The sequence below is a fragment of the Lepidochelys olivacea genome, assembly GCF_965140295.1.
Source record: "Lepidochelys olivacea isolate rLepOli2 genome assembly, chromosome: 1".
NCBI classification, from domain to species: Eukaryota; Metazoa; Chordata; order Testudines; family Cheloniidae; genus Lepidochelys; species Lepidochelys olivacea.
The window spans coordinates 300,248,270-300,267,723 of NC_140411.1; the positions used below are offsets into that span (position 1 = coordinate 300,248,270).

Sequence of the window (19,454 nt, forward strand, 5' to 3'; positions counted from 1 at the left end):
TTTTGAAATGTTACGGGGGCTTGGAGAAAGCCCAGATATGGGGTGAAGATGGGGACTCAAATATTGCTGACGATAGGTATGAAATATTTGTGACAGCTGGGTGGCCAATCATCACCTCACTCCTGACTGAGTGATTTGCAGCTCTCATTTGCCTTGAACCACTTAAAGTGCACTCTGAAAGGTGAACCTTCTTTATGAATTTGTTAGTCTCTAAGGTGCCACAAGTACTCCTTTTCCTTTTGCGAATACAGACTAACACAGCTGCTACTCTGAAACCTTCTTTATGATTGTCTGTCAGAGATGGATCAGTTTGTGAAGCACTGAAATTAGCTATGGCTTTTTCATCAACTTCTATTTGCCATACTGGATTCCAAGCAGGGCCGGCTCTTGGCACCAGCAAAGCAAGCAGGTGCTTGGGGCGGCACATTTGCACGGGCAGCATTCGGGCCATTTTTATTTTTTGGGGGCCAGCCCTGCAGGTGCTCACACAGGTAGACGCTGTCCCAGCCCCCAAGCTGACACCGAAGTCCAGGTGGAAGAGCTGCAGCGGATGGCCAAAGCTGGCCCCGGGACTTGGGTCCAGCAGCAGCAGCATGGGGGGTGCCCTGGGGCTACTGTGGTTCGTGGTGCCAGCCGCGGCCAAGCCATCTGGCAGGCTCCGACATATGGAGCGCGGGACACTTGGGCTGGGGGCCACCCCATGGGGCTCACGGAGCCGCCTGCAAGTGCCGCAGGGCGGCTGCCCCTCAGCACCGCAGCTGGGGCTGGGCGAAGCGGCCCGAGCTGCCTTGGGGCTGTGGCACGGCGCCCAGGAGCAGCAGCTGCAGCAGGTCCATAGAGGGAACCGCTGCCTGGGGCGCTGCTGTGTGGGGCCCACGTCCCGCTCTCTGGGGCTCCGCTCCCTGCTGGCCGCTCCTTCTGGGGCTGCCCTGCCCCGGCTCCTCAGCCCCCTGCCGGGGCGGTCCCCCCAGCTCTGGCCTCCTGATTCCCGGCCGGTTCTGGAGGCAGGAGCCCTGGCTGAAGGGACCCACCGCTTACCCCGACCCTGCCAGCGCCGGACCGGCTGGAGGTGAGGGGGGAGCAGGCGGAGTCGAGGGGAGGATCCAGAGCTGTGGCGGCAGGGGGTGCGGGTGGGGGGTGGGAGAGCCCAGGGCTGGGGCAGCAGGGGGAAGGAGAGCCCAGGCTGGGGGGCAACCAACATTTTTTTTGCTTGGAGCGGCGAAAAGCCTAGAGCCAGCCGTGATTCCAAGCACTGATTTACCTGAAAAATAAATGTTACTCCACTGCTGGAGATGATCTCCGCCTGTGAAACGGCTGCATTGACTCTTGTCCACTTCTGCTCATCAAAGTAACTGCAGGCTTCCCACTGACAGTGTTTTGATGAGATTTTGAAATGAACTGCTATAGCAATTGTTTTTTTTGTTTTAACCTACTTTAAAGTCCTCAGCAGTTGTTTTAACACATTCATGTGCAGCATTAGTTTTGAATTACCAGAAATGAATGATACATATTTGGTGTATGCTAATAAATCATTAAAATATACATGGGTCATCTCCATCACCACTACACATTCATATTCTTCCCCCTTCACTTCTGCCATATTTCTTCCCAAACTGCATTATTTCCCCACTACCATCCCCACAATCCACATTACTTTTTGCCATCATCAATTCCCCCCTTGACCATTCACTTCCTCCTCCCTCTCCATGCAAGATCTTAATGACAGCTTCCAGGAGAAGATTAATAAAATCTATCACAATCTCTCTTACTCCCCATCCTACTTCTCCCCTGTCACCAAGTAGGCTTTTCACCTACTTTCCACCCACCATCCCTTTACCTTATCTATTCGAGCCTCCCAAATCTCTCTCCTTTTTAGTCATTCACTTTTGGCTTGCTCTCTTTAAAATGCAAACATGCTCTCATCTCTCCTTATTGTCAAGAAACCCTCCTGCCTCTTCAGTTTCTTCCTCATTTCCTTTCTCCCTTCCTGTCTAAACTTATCAAAAATGCCTTGTTCCTCAATGTTTCTTTCAGTGGACTCTTCTCTACCCTCTTCCCTTTGTGGCTCACTCTTGGGCGTCCTCCTCTTTTCCCTTTACACTCCATTTGCAGAGTCTCACAAACAGGCCCACTGTAGTGGGGTGGTCACCCGCTCCCGGCCCAAAAGGGTTAAAAGCCAGCCCCTGGAGAGGGCCGGGCTGGGAGCCTTAGGCTGGGCTGATTGGGAGGCAGCCTTAGCTGTGGCCACGCCCCAAACAGACTCAGCTGGCCCGATAAAGGGGCTGCTGGGCTGAAGCTCAAGAGACTCTAGCTTCTGAGAGGGAAGGATTTGACTGCAGGGATCTAGATTGGAGCAGGGCTGGGGAAGGGCCTGAGGAGCAGGGGAGTTCCATCCAGGAAAGTCCCAGACTGTGACCCAGTATTAGGCCCAACAGGTACTGGGGTTGCAGGGGACAGCCCAAGGTTAGACAGAGGCAGCAGGTCCAAACTCAGCCTTGCCTGTGATGAGTGGCTTATACTGCAGTCTGCCCCAGGGCATGGGGGCTAGCTGATGATTGGCAGTAGCCTACGACTGAGGTGAGCCTACTAGGGTAGGGGGTGCCAGCTGTCTAATTGCGCAAACCCAAAGATCCTTGCCCCACCCCTTCCCCAATAGCATGCCCCTGCCCCACTCCTTCTCTGAGGCCCTGCCTCCTGGTCACTCCCTTCCCCCCTCCCTCTGTTGCTTGCTTTCCCCCACCCTCCCTCACTTTCACCAGGCTAGGGCAGAGGGTTGGAGTGCAGGAGAGGGTGAAGGGTCAAGCTCTGGGAGAATCATAGAATCATAGAATATCAGGGTTGGAAGGGACCTCAGGAGGTCATCTAGTCCAACCCCGTGCTCAAAGCAGGACCGATCCACAATTAAATCATCCCAGCCAGAGCTTTGTCAAGCCTGACCTTAAAAACTTCTAAGGAAGGAGATTCCACCACTTCCCTAGGTAATGCATTCCAGTGTTTCACCACCCTCCTAGTGAAAATGTTTTTTCCTAATATCCAACCTAAATTTCTCCCACTGCAGCTTGAGACCATTACTCCTTGTCCTGTCATCCGCTACCACTGAGAATAGTCTAGATCCATCCTCTTTGGAACCACCTTTCAGGTAGTTGAAAACAGCTATCAAATCTCCCCTTATTCTTCTCTTCTGTAGACTAACCAATCCCAGGTCCCTCAGCCTCTCCTCATAAGTCATGTGTTCCAGTCCCCTAATCATTTTTGTTGCCCTCCGCTGGACTCTCTCCAATCATCCTTCTTGTAGTGTGGGGCCCAAAACTGGACCCAGTATTCCAGATGAGGCCTCACCAATGTCGAATAGAGGGGAACGATCACGTATCTCCATTTGATGGCAACGCCCCTACTTATACATCCCAAAATGCCATTGGCCTTCTTGGCAACAAGGGCACACTGTTGACTCATATCCAGCTTCTCGTCCACTGTAACCCCTAGGTCCTTTTCTGCAGAACTGCTGCCGAGCCATTCGGTCCCTAGTCTGTAGCGGTGCATGGGATTCTTCCGTCCTAAGTGCAGGACTCTGCACTTGTCCTTGTTGAACCTCATCAGATTTCTTTTGGCCCAATCCTCCAATTTGTCTAGGTCCCTCTGTATCCTATCCATACCCTCCAGTGTATCTACCACTCCTCCCAGTTTAGTGTCGTCTGCAAACTTGCTGAGGATGCAATCCACACCATCCTCCAGATCATTAATGAAGATATTGAACAAAACCGGCCCCAGGACCGACCCTTGGGGCACTCCACTTGATACTGGCTGCCAACTAGACATGGAGCCATTGATCACTACCCGTTGAGCCCAACAATCTAGCCAACTTTCTACCCACCTTATAGTGCATTCATCCAGCCCATACTTCTTTAACTTGCTGACAAGAATACTGTGGGATACAGTGTCAAAAGCTTTGCTAAAGTCAAGAAACAACATGTCCACTGCTTTCCCTTCATCCACAGAACCAGTTATCTCATCATAGAAGGCAATTAGATTAGTCAGGCTTGACTTGCCCTTGGTGAATCCATGCTGACTGTTCCTGATCACTTTCCTCTCATCTAAGTGCTTCAGAATTGATTCCTTGAGGACCTGCTCCATGATTTTTCCAGGGACTGAGGTGAGGCTGACTGGCCTGTAGTTCCCAGGATCCTCCTTCCCTTTTTTAAAGATGGGCACTACATTAGCCTTTTTCCAGTCGTCCGGGACTTCTCCGGATCGCCAAGAATTTTCAAAGATAATGGACAATGGCTGTGCAATCACATCCGCCAACTCCTTTAGCACTCTTGGATGCAACTCATCCGGCCCCATGGACTTGTGCTCGTCCAGCTTTTCTAAATAGTCCCGAACCACTTCTTTCTCCACAGAGGGCTGGTTACCTCCTCCCCATGCTGTGCTGCCCAGTGCAGCAGTCTGGCAGCTGACCTTGTTCGTGAAGACAGAGGCAAAACAAGTATTGAGTACATTAGCTTTTTCCACATCCTCTGTCACTAGGTTCCCTCCCTCATTCAGTAAGGGGCCCACACTTTCCTTGACTTTCTTCTTGTTGCCAACATATCTGAAGAAACCCTTCTTGTTACTCTTAACATCTCTTGCTAGCTGCAACTCCAGATGTGATTTGGCCTTCCTTATTTCACTCCTGCATGCCCGAGCAATATTTTTATACTCTTCCCTGGTCATTTGTCCAATCTTCCACTTCTTGTAAGCTTCTTTTTTGTGTTTAAGATCAGCAAGGATTTCACTGTTAAGCAAAGCTGGTCGCCTGCCATATTTACTATTCTTTCTACACATTGGGATGGTTTGTAACCTGTAACCTCAATAAGGATTCTCTAAAATACAGCCAGCTCTCCTGGACTCCTTTCCCCCTCATGTTATTCTCCCAGGGGATCTTGCCCATCAGTTCCCTGAGAGAGTTTGGGTGCACGAGAGCGTGCAGGCTCTGGGAGGGAGTTTGGGTAGGGGTTGGGATGGCGTTTGGGTGTGAGGTACGGGCTCTGGGTTGGGGCAGGGGATTGGGGTGCAGCCGGAGGTCAGGGGGCTGGCGCTTACCTCGGACAGCTCCCAAAAGCGACCAGCACATGCCTCTGGCAGCAGCTTCTAAGCGGGGGTCTGAGAGGGTCTCCGCGCGCTGCTGCCCACAGGCACCGCCCCCACAGCTCCCATTGGCCGCAGTTCCCAGACAATGGGAGCTGCGGAGTCAGTGCTTGGGGCGGGGGCAGAGTGCAGAGACCCCCTCTCCCCTGGGGCCACAGAGACGTGCCGGCCACTTCCAGGAGCGGCGCAGAGTGAGGGTGGGCAGGAAGCCACTGGCCAGGGGCCCCCAGGCCGTTTTAAATCACCTGGGCCACTGGGCAATTTTTTCCCTTGTCCCCTGCCCCTCCCATCGGCAGGCCTGCTCACAAATCTACCTCTCAGTTCCTAATGTGTAATCCTCAGCCTGTTAATGAACTTGAATGAACTTTTGATCTTTCCTCCTAAAACTTCTTTTCTTCCTACATTCTCTATCACTGTCAATAATCTCCTTCTCTCTGTCACCCAGGCACATTATCCTCAATGTCTCTTTTCCCTTGGCCTGCATATCCAAGCTGTACCCAGATCTTGCTAATTCCGACACCCCTATCCTATTTTGTCCAGATATCCAAAGCTCTCATCCAAGCACTTATCATATTCCATCTTAAATACTGTAACGGCCTATCTTCCAGCTTCCCTGATACTCATAGCAGCACCCAATCTATTCAAAATACATCTGCTGAGACCATCTTCCTTGCCCACTTCTTTAACATTATACTCCCCTTTCTATTTGAAGCCCTCCGCTAGCTTCTCTTTTCCTTTGTAGCAAGTTTAAGACAGTTTTCCTCACTGCCAAAGACCTTCACAACTCTACCCCTTCTGATGTAATGTCATCTCTTACTGTGTCACTCCCACACCCCCCTCCTTGTCAATGATACCACCTTCATCTGCATATTTATCAAGTGCTCTTACCAACATCTCTGCGTCTTCTTCCATGCTGCATGAAACATCCATCTGAACTGATCTGAAAGGTGACTACCCTCTCCTGCTCTGAATCCCTCCTCAAGACCCACTTCTCCTATTATGCTTACATGGCCATTACATTACTTTAACTAACCAATGATGGCCACGTGGAAGGGCAGATGAGGATTGATGACACTCATTTCATCTGTTTATCGAATAATGCTAAATGTATACATGCATATTAAAATAGCATATCATTTTATTGGATCACTCTCTCCATCTCCTTCCCTTCTCACTTCCCTGCTTAGACTCCACGCTATTCAGGGCAAGGACTGGGTCTTCGTATGTTTTTAGAGCACCAGGGTTATTGGAGCCCTGATTCTGATTTATGGCCTCTGGGCACAACTACAATATACATATTAACTAACTAGATGGATAATCTAGGGGTTGCTTTCAGACAAAATACCTGAACACTTGTGCATTGGTTCACTCACACAACTTACATATGGCTCAAAACCCAATACTCACTTCGCTACAGGAGCTGATAATCACGTTGACCAAAAGGTTGACGTGGCTAGGGTGAAATGGCAAAGATAACATTACTGACTGGAGCTGACAGCCTTTCTTCAAGAAAAGCCCCAGGTTAAATGAAACTAGTGAATGAATTACTCTCTGCCCCAACAATAGCTCTCATGTCTGAACTGAGCAAAAGCCATATAAAAACCCCTGCAATGTATAATACTTTACATTCAAGAATTCTTAATGCCTTGCCAGTCACTGGAATTTGTTCTCTAGTGAACTACGACAGGGTAAAACACACACATCAAATGGAATGATTCCAACAAAGATCAAAAATATACTTGTGTTCCCATCACTAAACCAAACTACACTACTGTAAGCTATGAAGTCATTTTTGGAAGGACTGTCTTAGAAGCAATGGATTGACATCACAATGCTGTTCAGCTTTTGTGACTCAGAAACCGTGCTTCGTGATCTACTTCCATAAATAACACAAACAGGAAAGAACCATGACCATTTCCAGTATGGGAGGTAATACTGAGCCACACCATGAACCTCTCCCTCCCATTGGTGAGCTGTTACTCACACAAGCAGCCCTATTAACTCGAAAGGAACTGCACGTGAGTAACTGTTTGCCAATGGCAGTAAGGGATTCACAGTCTGGCTCAATGTGAGCAGAAAATTTCCCATATTAATTCCACAAGGTACCTGAATTTTTCAAAATCTGCTTTAGCCAGCATTTTATAAAATACACAAATTCTGCATGCTGCTTCTTAGACACCAAAGGCTAAATCATGTGGTCTCTACATAAGCAAAATGTCCCCTGAAAGGAATTTTACCTACGTTGGCTCTACAAACTGAGCTTTATTGTGTCATTATAAAAATGACATTTGTTTAAAGTGGAATTAATGTTTGAAATGCACATTTATCTGTCTTGATGTCCTTTGTGTTTTGGGTGGTTGGAATAGGTGCTGGTTGTCATAATTCAAACCTGGATCTGAAATTTGTAATTGGCTGCTATCACTACAAAGGACTGAATTTCAGTTTTAAACACCCCCTAATTTTGAAGCGTTAGAAATCTGGATCCCTAAAATCTAAATTTTTACAGCAAGGGCCCAACTCTAATTAGAGTAGTTTTACTATGTACAATTTTATTAAAGTCAACATATGCCACATTAACACAGTTATGCAGGATGCGTAGCAAGATATCATCATATGGCACTGCAACTGAATGCTGATTTTTTTTATTTTATTTTTATTAAATGGCATCTACATTACAGCAGTTCCAATCTTTTAAATCTCTCCTCCCATGGACATCTTTCCATTTTTCTACTGATTTTGGTCACCTGGCCACAAACAGTTGTTTCTTATATTAATTTTATGTAAAACTTGATAAATCAAGGGGATTTATGAGATCAGACAGGCCCAGAAACAAATGCAAGGTCAGGCTCATTTTTATTTCGGACTATTGCTTCAGTTATACTGTGAAAATCTTTCTGCCACTTTCATTATCCGCATTTAGTAGCTCATCACATCTGCACAAATAAATTAAATCCGATACAAACACCAGTATTGACCTTGAAATGTGTGGCACTGACAATAAGTTAATTCATTTAACTAAAATGAGAGGTCGTCTTACCTGCCAGGCAGAAGATGAAACACACTGTAACAAGATGACTGATTAAGAACCACATTTTCATCTTCTATTCAGAGATGATTATTTCAAAAGGAATTTTGCCTTGCAGCCCCAGTGTTCAAAGAACTAAAAATTCCTGATAATAAAAAAGGAAAGAAAAAGAGTGAATAATTCTGATAAGAGAATGTTCCTGTAGAGACAAGTACTACATTTAAGTCAGCTACATTTCCCATGTTTAAGAGACAGAGAATAATATATTTGTAAATTAAGGGTACTCTCAAATCTGGTAGACCAAATGTATGATGATAAATGTATAGTTTACAGTTACAGAGCTTCTCCCATCTAAGGCTCTCAAAGCACTTTATAATGATTCACCTAAACTATTCAAAGTCTGGAAGGCTTAATGTAATAGCTTCTGCTTTGGCTCATCTTACAAAACCAAAACCAGGGCTGGTTTGGATGTGGGTGCTATTTGTATACCCACCTTACAGTATGGAGGTCTTGGAAAATAGTTTCTGATTTTTAGTTTATGATATAAATCCAGATTCTGTCACCCTTACCCATGCCAAGTACCACCTTACACTGCAAATAATCCCAGGGATTTCAGTGTCATTAACAGAAAAATGACCATGAAATGGTGGCACACAATCTCTTTCAGAATGCATTTCTTTTGCTTAGCATGTTGTAGTTGTTAGAGTTCTAATTTGTAGTTCACAAACTTGTGGAAAGACAATCTTAGTTTTTACTTAGTGGTTTTTTAAAAACCTTGAATTTATTTTAGTCAATTATTTTATATGTGATTTGAGCTATTTTATATTCTGTATGTGGGTGGGGGGGTAAAGAGTGCAGTGAACCCATTAATGGATCCACACAGCTTCATTTGGATCCTGCCAGAGTTCAGACATAGTTTTCTAGAATTCTTTGCTTCTATATTTCTTGCTTGTTTAGATTAGAATATTTTGCTAGCTTTTTCTTTTCTGATGCCTGTTATCTATTTCTTTAGGCAGTGAATCATGGTGATTGAAGTATGTATTTTGTTTTGTTTAATGGGTTTCCTGCCATGCGTGTATAAAAGCATCCTTTACATCCTTCATGTCTTGTTCACATTTCTCTTTTCTTCTGCTCATTGGTTCTGCTGTGTCACTAGTTTCTCTATGACCTGTGGATAGGGTATGATTTCCAATTCATCACTGATGGAATATGCATATCCTACCCATGAGTGGACACCATCCATTTGGTTTACTCCTGTTCTTAGGTGGGGGTTTGTTTTTGGTATTTTTTTTGGCCTTTGTGACTCTAATACAAATATGGTAGAAGTATATTTGAATGCCTTTTACTAAAGATTAAAATCTTCACATAGTGTCTTCTAGACCAGTGGTTCTCAAAGCCGGTCCGCCGCTTGTTCGGGGAAAGCCCCCTGGCAGGCCGGGCCGGTTTGTTTACCTGTCGTGTCCACAGGTTTAGCCGATCGCGGCTCCCACTGGCCGTGGTTCGCTGCTCCAGGCCAGGGGGGGCTGCGGGAAGGGCGCCCAGCATGTCCCTTGGCCCGTGCCGCTTTCTGCAGCCCCCATTGGCCTGGAACAGCGAACCACGGCAAGTGGGAGCCACGATCGGGCGAACCTGCAGATGCAGCAGGTAAACAAACCAGTCCGGCCTGCCAGGCGGCTTTCGCTGAACAAACGGTGGACCAGCTTTGAGAACCACTGTTCTAGACCCTTTTTTCCTTTGGATCCCAATGCATGTTTATATATTGGCTAACAGAGGCATCATGAAACCTCTCTTTTCTCAGTTCCAAAACTGCTTTCTACCAGCTTGCTTTGTCATGTGCTGGTGATTCTGATGATGTCTACTGGCTTGCATATAGAGACTATTTAGCCACATTACTCCCACTGAAATGAATGGGAATTAGGTATCTAACTACCTTTGAGGATCTGGGCACATGGCTCTGTTGAAATTTTTACTCTACTATTTTTTTAAAAAACAAATTACTTTGATCCTACCTGCTTACTCTCTCTGTTTCACCTCCTCCTCCACCTTGTTTGTCCTAACATGCACTTTCATGCGACTTATCTGGGCAACTGATTATTCATTTTCAAAACACCTTTTATAATGTACAGATTTCTATAAGGAAGTAGCCCAGAATGGATGTGAACAGTAAGAAAGGAGAAACAGCAGGCTGATAAATATTTTCATTTCTACTAAAAAATCATGGAGGTTGCTGGGAAAAGAAAACAAAAACACTACAGAGGTAGGATTCTGTAATACCCAGAAATATAGGCCTTTGAACTAAATCAGATAGATTAAAAGCTATATTCTGGAACAAATGCCATTTGGATTCATGGGGATTCTGTTTTTGAGATCCCACAGTGTTCTTGTCAGGTCCAGCTCAACGCCCTACCTTTGTGTCCATCTCTAAGGAACTGTAACTCTTTCTCCTCACCACTAGGATCTGCTGTTGTAGATGCTCTAAAGGTCCTGTCCTCCTCCCCAGCTGCATCTTATGGTTCCCTGCTTTTTCTCTGCAGAAAGCAGGAGAGATAGCCAGGAGGTAGCAACCACCAGGGCCAGCTGCCTCACTTATTTACCCACCCATCATCATCATCATCATCATCATCAGGGGCAGCAGCTTCAGATCTTCAAGAGGTAACAGAGAGAGACCAGAGAATGCAGAAGTGACACTAGGAGAGCAGAACAGTTATCTTCCCTCTGCACACCCTGCCGAAAGATGTAGAGGAATGCTAGCAGGCGTGGTGGGGTGCGTCACTTTAGAATCCTTATCTGAACTAATCACGAATGCCAGACCTCTGGGGACCTCCTCTCATTGGTCTTCCATGCAACTTTGCACCAGTGCCGATGGTGGGGTTTATAAAAAAAACCTCTATAAAGCCAAGTAATATTCATTCATTGTATGGAAACATGGTATACAGTGTCCTAGTGCAATCTATACAGGGCAGAGAATGACAGATTTGGTGGGTTTGCTCTTTTTCAGTCTAGTAGATGAAATCTTTAACAGCAGCCTAAAAACTGTTTTAGCTGTCAGAGACTGTTAATTATGTTGTTCAGATTAAAAAACAGCTAAAGTGCAACAGAATATACATAAGGCTATAGGGCAGTCCAAGGAACTCTGGCTTATTTGAAAACAGCCCCCAAGTAAAAAATTCTTAGTACAAATGTACATGTATATGTACTCTAAGTGAATTTGCTAATCTACATGGAATATTTTTCCACTAAAAATCTTTCCCTCCTTCCTTTACCATAGCACTAAAGCTTCTTCAAAGTCCAGCACTACTGTCTGTTTTGCCTGAAATGCATAATTAAAAAGAATTCTCTTCGAGAAAACCAGAAAATGTTAACATACAGCATAATCCACTGAACAGTATGGCAATGCAACAGGACCAGAGCAGGAATTTGCAGTGTTTTAATAGACCCGCTACCTTATAGCAGCCATCGCTGAATTCTAAAACCAGTACCAGGAAGTGGGTTCTCTGGTCCCCTTTCTCCCCTTCCAAGAAGCAGCACTGGGTAGTACCATGATAAATATTTTTCACATTTCTCCTGGACCAATAGGAGAGAGATGCTGCCAGTTATTCAAAACATTTCCAAAGGGCCGAACGTTTCCTGATTATGAAGCTAATCATTTTATGAGGTTGTTTGTTCATTCCCTATTGCCTGGCATGAGTTACATGGATAGTTACTGCAAAATGATGTACATAATTAAATAACAATCAAACAATAATTCCACTGGTAATAATGGTAACAATGTTACTCATGTTAACGTTACCAGGTCATCACCTAATAACTGTATTTGAATATAATAAAGCAATGGGTTAAACAGCATTAACAGTAAGACTATGTCATCTATATGAAATTAGAGGCACTATTGCTGATGCAAGGCCCTTCCGTCCTCCCCCTTTGTATTGATCTTTGCGGAAATTATGTTCAATTTTGAAAACCTCTTCTCTCCCCTACCTCATCAGAAATTAGGGTTAATGGAAGTTGTGGTTGTAAGTCCCCATGCTGCAAATCCCCAAGCATACTTAGCTGTGCGTACAGAAAGACACCCTGCCAAGATATAAAAATCTTCCTTTACTTCCAATTATTTCAGCTGAGCGAGAACGGCATATACACTACGTCTAACCTGATTCATCTTGGCTTATAAAAGAGAAGTGAGGCATTTTGATATATTTCTCTGGCTTAAGTCAGTAGTACTGCCTGCTATTAAATGAGACAGTGCACAGGTTACTTTTTATAGGACTAGGATAGTATGACTGAGCATGATGAGCTGCCCAAGCAGCCGTTCAAAATGATCTAAGACAGCAGCCCTATCAGAAGAGACAGGATTGTGGATGCACTACTCATGCATCATGTCTATTATTTAATTAAGGATTAAAAGATTCTCTCCCTTGAAGCTCTGCACCTTTTTCTCTTTAGAGTAAGAGGCATACCGTATCGTAAGTGAAAAGTGTTCCCCATCAGAAGGGCTTGCTTTACTTTCCTGTACAGGCTGAGAATGACTACGTGCCCAGATAGATGTCTTTCTCTATGTCTTTTACTAGCATGTATTTTTTACAATGACATATAATTCTAGCAAATTAAGAAACTATTTTAAAACACATGCTGAAAACAGCAAACGCTTGCCTGCCTCAGTGTCAGATTTCATTACTATTTAATTATTTAATTCAATGGGCCAAGTACTAAAGCATTTATTTCCCTTTTGACAATTTTGTTTTTCTCCACATAATCCAGCCACAACAGTCCCCACACTCTGCTAAACACAGGAGAACTTATCCTTCTGAGGTCCCTGGAGCTCCTGGTACCCTAAAGAGGTGGAGAGAAATTGAGGCACTGGCTCTGCTCTCTCTCTCCCACACACACACTAGCCAAAGGGGCTGGCTAGCTGTAGAATAGAGTTTATGCTGCACCTTGTACAGCAGGGACATTGTAACTCACTAAGGCACAACGCCTCCCAGAATTGCTCCAGAGTGCTGCAGCTCCTCACCGCTCGTCCACAGGACTTGGTTTCAACTGCACACCTTTTAGGACCTAACTAAGCGGCACAGGACTATCGTGGCTTTGCACTTTTGAACAAACTCAGTATTTCACATCATTTACCTAGTTATTTGAATATTAAACACACACATACAGGAAAATAAAGATAACAGACAACGGAAGGGAGGACTACAGTTAAAACAAAGATCACGTGAGGCAGAAAATAGTGCAAGGTAGGGAAAGAACAGGGGAATAGTAAGCACAATGGTGGAAAAGTCAGCAGCCAAAAAAATGGCATCTGGAAGCAGATAATGAAGATTCTTAGCGCACTGGAAGTGGGATGGTGTTCCAGGTGTGTTTGTGTGTGGGGGAAACATGACAGTGAGAGTAGCAGGAGAAAAAGAAAGCAAGAAGCATGGAAATGAGGAACAAAATGAGGAAAAGAAGCTTGAACTTTTTAAAGCAGGAGACCAGAAGCCAGTGAAAAGACCGAAGGAGTGGGGCTGGAATAGACAGAGCAGCAGGGGGGGAAGGTTATTTTATTTGTAGCATGTTGGACAGTCCGGAGAGAGGAAAAGGAAGATTTGGGAAGGCCAGGGAGGGGAAAGTTGCAGTAGCTCCAGTAGAGACAGAGAGGAAGGAACAGACTTTAGTAATGTTACAGGAAGAAGAAACAAGACTTGATGAGAGCCTGGATGTGAGGAGAGAAGGGAAAGAGAGGGTTGTAAAATAATCCCGAGGTTGGAGTGATAGGAAGGATAGTGGCGTTGTCTGTTTATGCCAGTTTCCATACCAGGACCTATCTGGGACTCCCTCCTGTTTAGCTGTCCCCATTCTGCAATATGGCAATGACAGAGTGGTCAAATTCCTCTGACACCAGTTCATCACTCCCAGGCTGAAAACCCCCGATCTATGGTGATGGAGTGAGCGGGAGGGAAGTGTGTTTAGAAGGAGTTCCAGTTTTGCCACATTTAGCCAGCAGAGGTGAATCAAGTCCCTTATTATTAGTGTACTAGCCTATTACTACAATTATACACACTTACGCTTGGAAAATGGTTAGAGAACTGGAGGATCCACCAAAATTACATTATAAATAGATACAATAATCTAATGGAAATCTCTAGTTCTCCACCCTTTCTCAAAACATGAATATGCATAATTGCAACAATTCACTAGTAAATTATCACAGTGACAAGTTCTAATCAAAGCTTTTTAGGAATGGCATGTTACTTCAACCCAATTAGTGTTTTGTATTTGTTTTTATTTTAGACTCTTGGAATTTTGGTAAGCGTTTAATTGCTCATTTTCTAGATCTGCTTTGAAGAGTTAGCAGTTTTCATTACTTAAACTGACTCACTTTTCATAAATCTTATCAGCTGCTACAGCACCTAGAATTAAAAATTACTTTTTTTTAATTTAATGAAACTCATGACGTATATTGCATACTACTTGGCATCTCTCTCTGTCTTCCCTACATTTGTGGCTTTGGCAATTCTATTGTGCAACTAAATCAACAAGTCTTCAACCACAGCATTGAGTAATGGGTGGCGCTCAAGATCTATACCAGTAGCTAAACACCACTGGCTGGTGTATGGGGGTGAAGAACTAAGGCTCAGCTCCTAACCCACATGATCTGGGGTGGGACAATACAGAGCATACAGATCCTCTTTGCTCCTGTGCATCAGTCCTAAACTCAAGTACTGAGTAGCAAGTGCAGGGGAGCAAGGAAAGTTCTTATTTCCTGAGTAGCTATGTAATTCAGTTCACAATCTTGCATTTAATTGTTTAGTATTTAATTGTCTCTAGACATCAGTCAGTTGTCAATGGTACTATAAAATGTCTCTAATTTAAATGGATTTCCATTTACTTACGTACACACACACACACACACACACTCACTCTTAAGGAACTAAAACCCTCAAATGATATTGCTAAGTGAAATTCACTAGGATGGCTGTGTGATACACTGTACATTTGCAGTGTAATATTCCGCTAACGGTTTTACTACAATACAAAAATAATTGAAAACACCTACTGAAATACAGACCACTTTTCTATATTTTCAAGATAAGGGCAGACTTTTAAGTAAAGACACAAGATACTTTTGTTTGTGTTTAGTTGGGAAAGAGTGAAAGTGAGGAAGATGAGGTAGAGTTAATGCTGTAGCATGACAGATGATGCACTCGTTTGTACTTAATTACATGACAATTAAATGAATTGTACAGTGTAACACAGAGCTATCCCAGTGAATTTCACTAAGCAATATCATTTGGGGGTTTCAGTTCTGTAAATAAATATTTTACTTACACACACACTCACACACTCTTGGACAACAGACATTCTATAGTATCGTTGGCATCTGCTTGTTGTCTAGAGCAAGAGAAAGGTGAAGGAAAGTGCAGGTCCTCTGCTTAGTGGGGAAGGAGAGCTAATAAGTGATGACATCTAGAAGGCTGAGGTGTTCAGTATCTATTTTACTTCAGTCTTCACTTAAAAGGTTAGTTATGACCAGATGATTAACACAATTATTAACAACAAGGGGAAAGGATCACAAGAGAAAATAGGAAAAGAACAGGTTAAAGAATATTTAGATAAGTTAGATGTATTCAAGTTGGCAGGGCCTGATGAAATTCATCGTAGGATACTTAAGGAATTAGCTGAAGCAATCTTAGAACCATTAACGGTTATCTTTGAGAACTCACAGAGGTTGGGTGCATTCCCAGAGGGCTGGAGAACGGCAAACCTAGTATCTATCTTTAAAAAGGGAAACAAAGAGGACCAGGGGAATTACAAGCCAGTTATCCTAACTTCGATACCTGGAAGGATACTGGAACAAATTATTAGACAATCAATTTGTAAGCACCTGGAGGATAAAAGGATTATAAGTTACAGCCAGCATGGATTTGTCAAGAACAAATCATGCCAAACCAACCTAAATTCCTTCTTTGACAGGGTTATTGGCTTAGTGGCTAAGGGAAGCTGTAGACATGATGTACTGGATTTTAGTCAGGCTTTTGAGACAGTCCTACATGATGTTCTCATAAGCAAATCAGGGAATTGTGGTCTAAATTATCTTACTATAAAGTAGATGCACAACTGATTGAAAGACCATACTCAAAGAGTAGTTATTCATCATTCACTGTCAAACTGGGAGGACATTTCCCTGAACACAGTATGAACAAACAACAGGAGGCAGTTTCCGTGTTCAGAAATCTAAGCCTGCTTTCCAGTCAGACCTGTGCCACAAGGAGCTCTATCTCTGCTCTCTCACAGCCATGCTACCAATGCTTCTCTCACTATATATTCAGCGTCCTGGTCACTTTCTGCTTCTGATACATACAATTCCACCTGTCAGTGTCCCAGCCCCTATATTTGCAATCAGTCCCTGTTTTATTCTCCCTGAGTTAGTTCTTGCTCAGGCCTTCTCATATGGCCCAGTGCCTTGGGTGGTGGCTTCTATTGTTTTAGCAATCTTATTCAATAAAGGTGCTTAATTGCTTCTTTCATTTAGCTTGAATGAAAGGCGGTCCATGAGTCTCCTTCCTGACTGTAATTGCCAATAGGTCACAGACACATTTTGTGGCACCCAGCATCACTCTCCAGCACAATATGTAATCATACAACAAACAGCAACTAGTTGAAGTGAACAGTTTGCAAACAACTTAAAATCTGGAAACTATCTATCTAAATATTTGGCAATTTTTTACAGATGCTGAATCTTTTCAGAGAAAATCAGAATCAGTTCATAAGTGCCGTGCTAACGCCAAAATGGTCTAAATGCATAATATTAATAACTAACTATTCAAACTGCTCTTTACAAACTGCTCTTTACGAAAATTAATCTAGTCGTTTAATAGAATAAAGTTCTCTAGCAAATACAGTGGCCTGTGGCTTCAATAGTGGCTTTGTCTGAATACGGGAATTTTGACTTAGTAAATGTCATAAATATAAAGGGAAGGGTAAACCCCTTTGAAATCCCTCCTGGCCAGGGGGAAAGCTCCTCTCACCTGTAAAGGGTTAAGAAGCTAAAGGTAACCTCGCTGGCACCTGACCAAAATGACCAATGAGGAGACAAGATACTTTCAAAAGCTGGGAGGAGGGAGAGAAACAAAGGGTCTGTGTCTGTCTGTATGCTGGTTTCTGCCAGGGATAGACCAGGAATGGAGCCTTAGAACTTTTAGTAAGTAATCTAGCTAGGTATGTGTTAGATTATGATTTCTTTAAATGGCTGAGAAAAGAATTATGCTGAATAGAATAACTATTTCTGTCTGTGTATCTTGTTTGTAACTTAAGGTTTTGCCTAGAGGGGTTCTCTATGTTTTTGAATCTAATTACCCTGTAAGATATCTACCATCCTGATTTTACAGGGGGGATTTCTTTATTTCTATTTACTTCTATTTTTTATTAAAAGTCTTCTTGTAAAACACTGAATGCTTTTTCATTGTTCTCAGATCCAAGGGTTTGGGTCTGTGGTCACCTATGCAAATTGGTGAGGCTTTTTATCCAACATTTCCCAGGAAAGGGGGGGTGCAAGTGTTGGGAGGATTGTTCATTGTTCTTAAGATCCAAGGGTCTGGGTCTGTAGTCACCTAGACAAATTGGTGAGGCTTTTTACCAAACCTTGTCCAGGAAGTGGGGTGCAAGGTTTTGGGAAGTATTTTGGGGGGAAGGACGCGTCCAAACAGCTCTTCCCCAGTAACCAGTATTAGTTTGGTGGTGGTAGCGGCCAGTCCAAGGATAACGGGTGTAATATTTTGTACCTTGGGGAAGTTTTGACCTAAGCTGGTAAAGATAAGCTTAGGAGGTTTTTCATGCAGGTCCCCACATCTGTACCCTAGAGTTCAGAGTGGGGGAGGAACCTTGACAGTAAATATTTCAACATTTTGTCCACTGGAAGTGCATGTGTCCAACACCTCAAGATTTAGCTCAGCAAAACTAATTGTGCACCCTTATTCTCATTCAGCAATAATTCTTTAAAAGGTAGGGATTTGGCAGTAAGTAGTTTTTGATATTTCAATTCTCTTTAATCAGTACAGTAGTTTTGTGGAGCTTCTGCAGCCCAGTGTACACTTCCCATCAATCTATAGATTGATATTAATATATTCCCAGAAAGCAATAAGATAGGTCCTTGCAAAAAGAAAAGGAGTACTTGTGGCACCTTAGAGACTAACCAATTTATTTGAGCATGAGCTTTCGTGAGCTACAGCTCACTTCAGGTCCTGTTTTCCAAGCAAGTACAATTTACTTGTTTACTGGTTCTCACCCTCTTTCTTTATGTAAATCTCTAGTGGCACCTGCAATGGCATCTTTAAGTAAAATCAGCATTAAAGCCAGTGATGACACCACATCATATACTGCCTCAGAATTACCCTTTCCCCCCCCTCTACATCTCTCTCACCTTCTCTGGAATTTGCAATTTCTCTCCCTGGAGTAACCACAGAAAAAATTAATCCCTTCTTTACTCATGCTCACATCCAAGTACTTGTAAACAATAGGTTCTACAGCTTAAAAGTCTTTGTATTGAGAAACAGAAACACATTCTCTTGTGTTTTGCTGTAAATTATAATGATTGACACTGTATAATCAAAATGTAACTCTGCTGGTTTTGGAGGTCCAGTTTCCACTACAGTTTCTTTTAACATGTCACTTTCTCTAAAAGGAGAGTATATGCTAGTCTCTGATGTTTTACCCTCATGTTTCTGTTCTGATTAGCATGTCAAAAAACATAGACCTCTAGCAATAGCAGCCTTTTCTGTTAGTTTCCTTGGTTTTTTTTTTTTTTGCTTTTCTGTTAAGCTTCTTATATAATTAAGTGAAGTATTATGGGGTTTTCTTTGCCTTGTCTGGTATCTAATAGAAAAGTCAAAATAGAAGTATGATTTTCCATTGTGACTTTTTGTAATCCCCTCCTTTCCCAGATACGTTAAATGACCAGTAAGAGGTATTATTTTTCTTAATTGCATTCTGAGCCTCCCTGTGTATAGACATTAGTCGAAGTCCTCCTCCCCCCATTGGTTTTTATGGCATCACATCTTTCTTATACTACAGTTAATTATTGCACTGTGATTAAGGGTCAGTTAGTATTTCAATTATAAACTATAATTTTTGCACAAGAAAGGTTAATATGCTGGGCAATTCATAATGCATGATATGTACAAGATATTGACCTAAATGTTAACTGTTAAAAGAGCTACATCATTTTTCTTGAATCATGGAGCTGCAAAAAAGAATGTTTTTACACTTTCAGATAATGAAAAGTGTTTCTTAGATGTACTTAAACACTGTATTTAAACATCATTGTGGGAGC

General features: G+C 43.2%; 1 protein-coding gene across 3 annotated transcripts in view; it reads right to left on the reverse strand.

Moving 5' to 3' along the window:
- CNTN1 (contactin 1) overlaps window positions 1-19,454 on the reverse strand; it is a 438,772-nt gene that overhangs the window by 192,851 nt on the left and 226,467 nt on the right. For all 3 annotated transcript variants that reach the window (XM_084625045.1, XM_084625046.1, XM_084625047.1), the window contains one exon: window positions 8,162-8,294. In XM_084625045.1, the coding sequence (XP_084481171.1) occupies window positions 8,162-8,222 (61 nt within the window). In that variant the 5' untranslated portion in view covers window positions 8,223-8,294. The remainder of the gene's footprint in view (window positions 1-8,161; window positions 8,295-19,454) is intronic.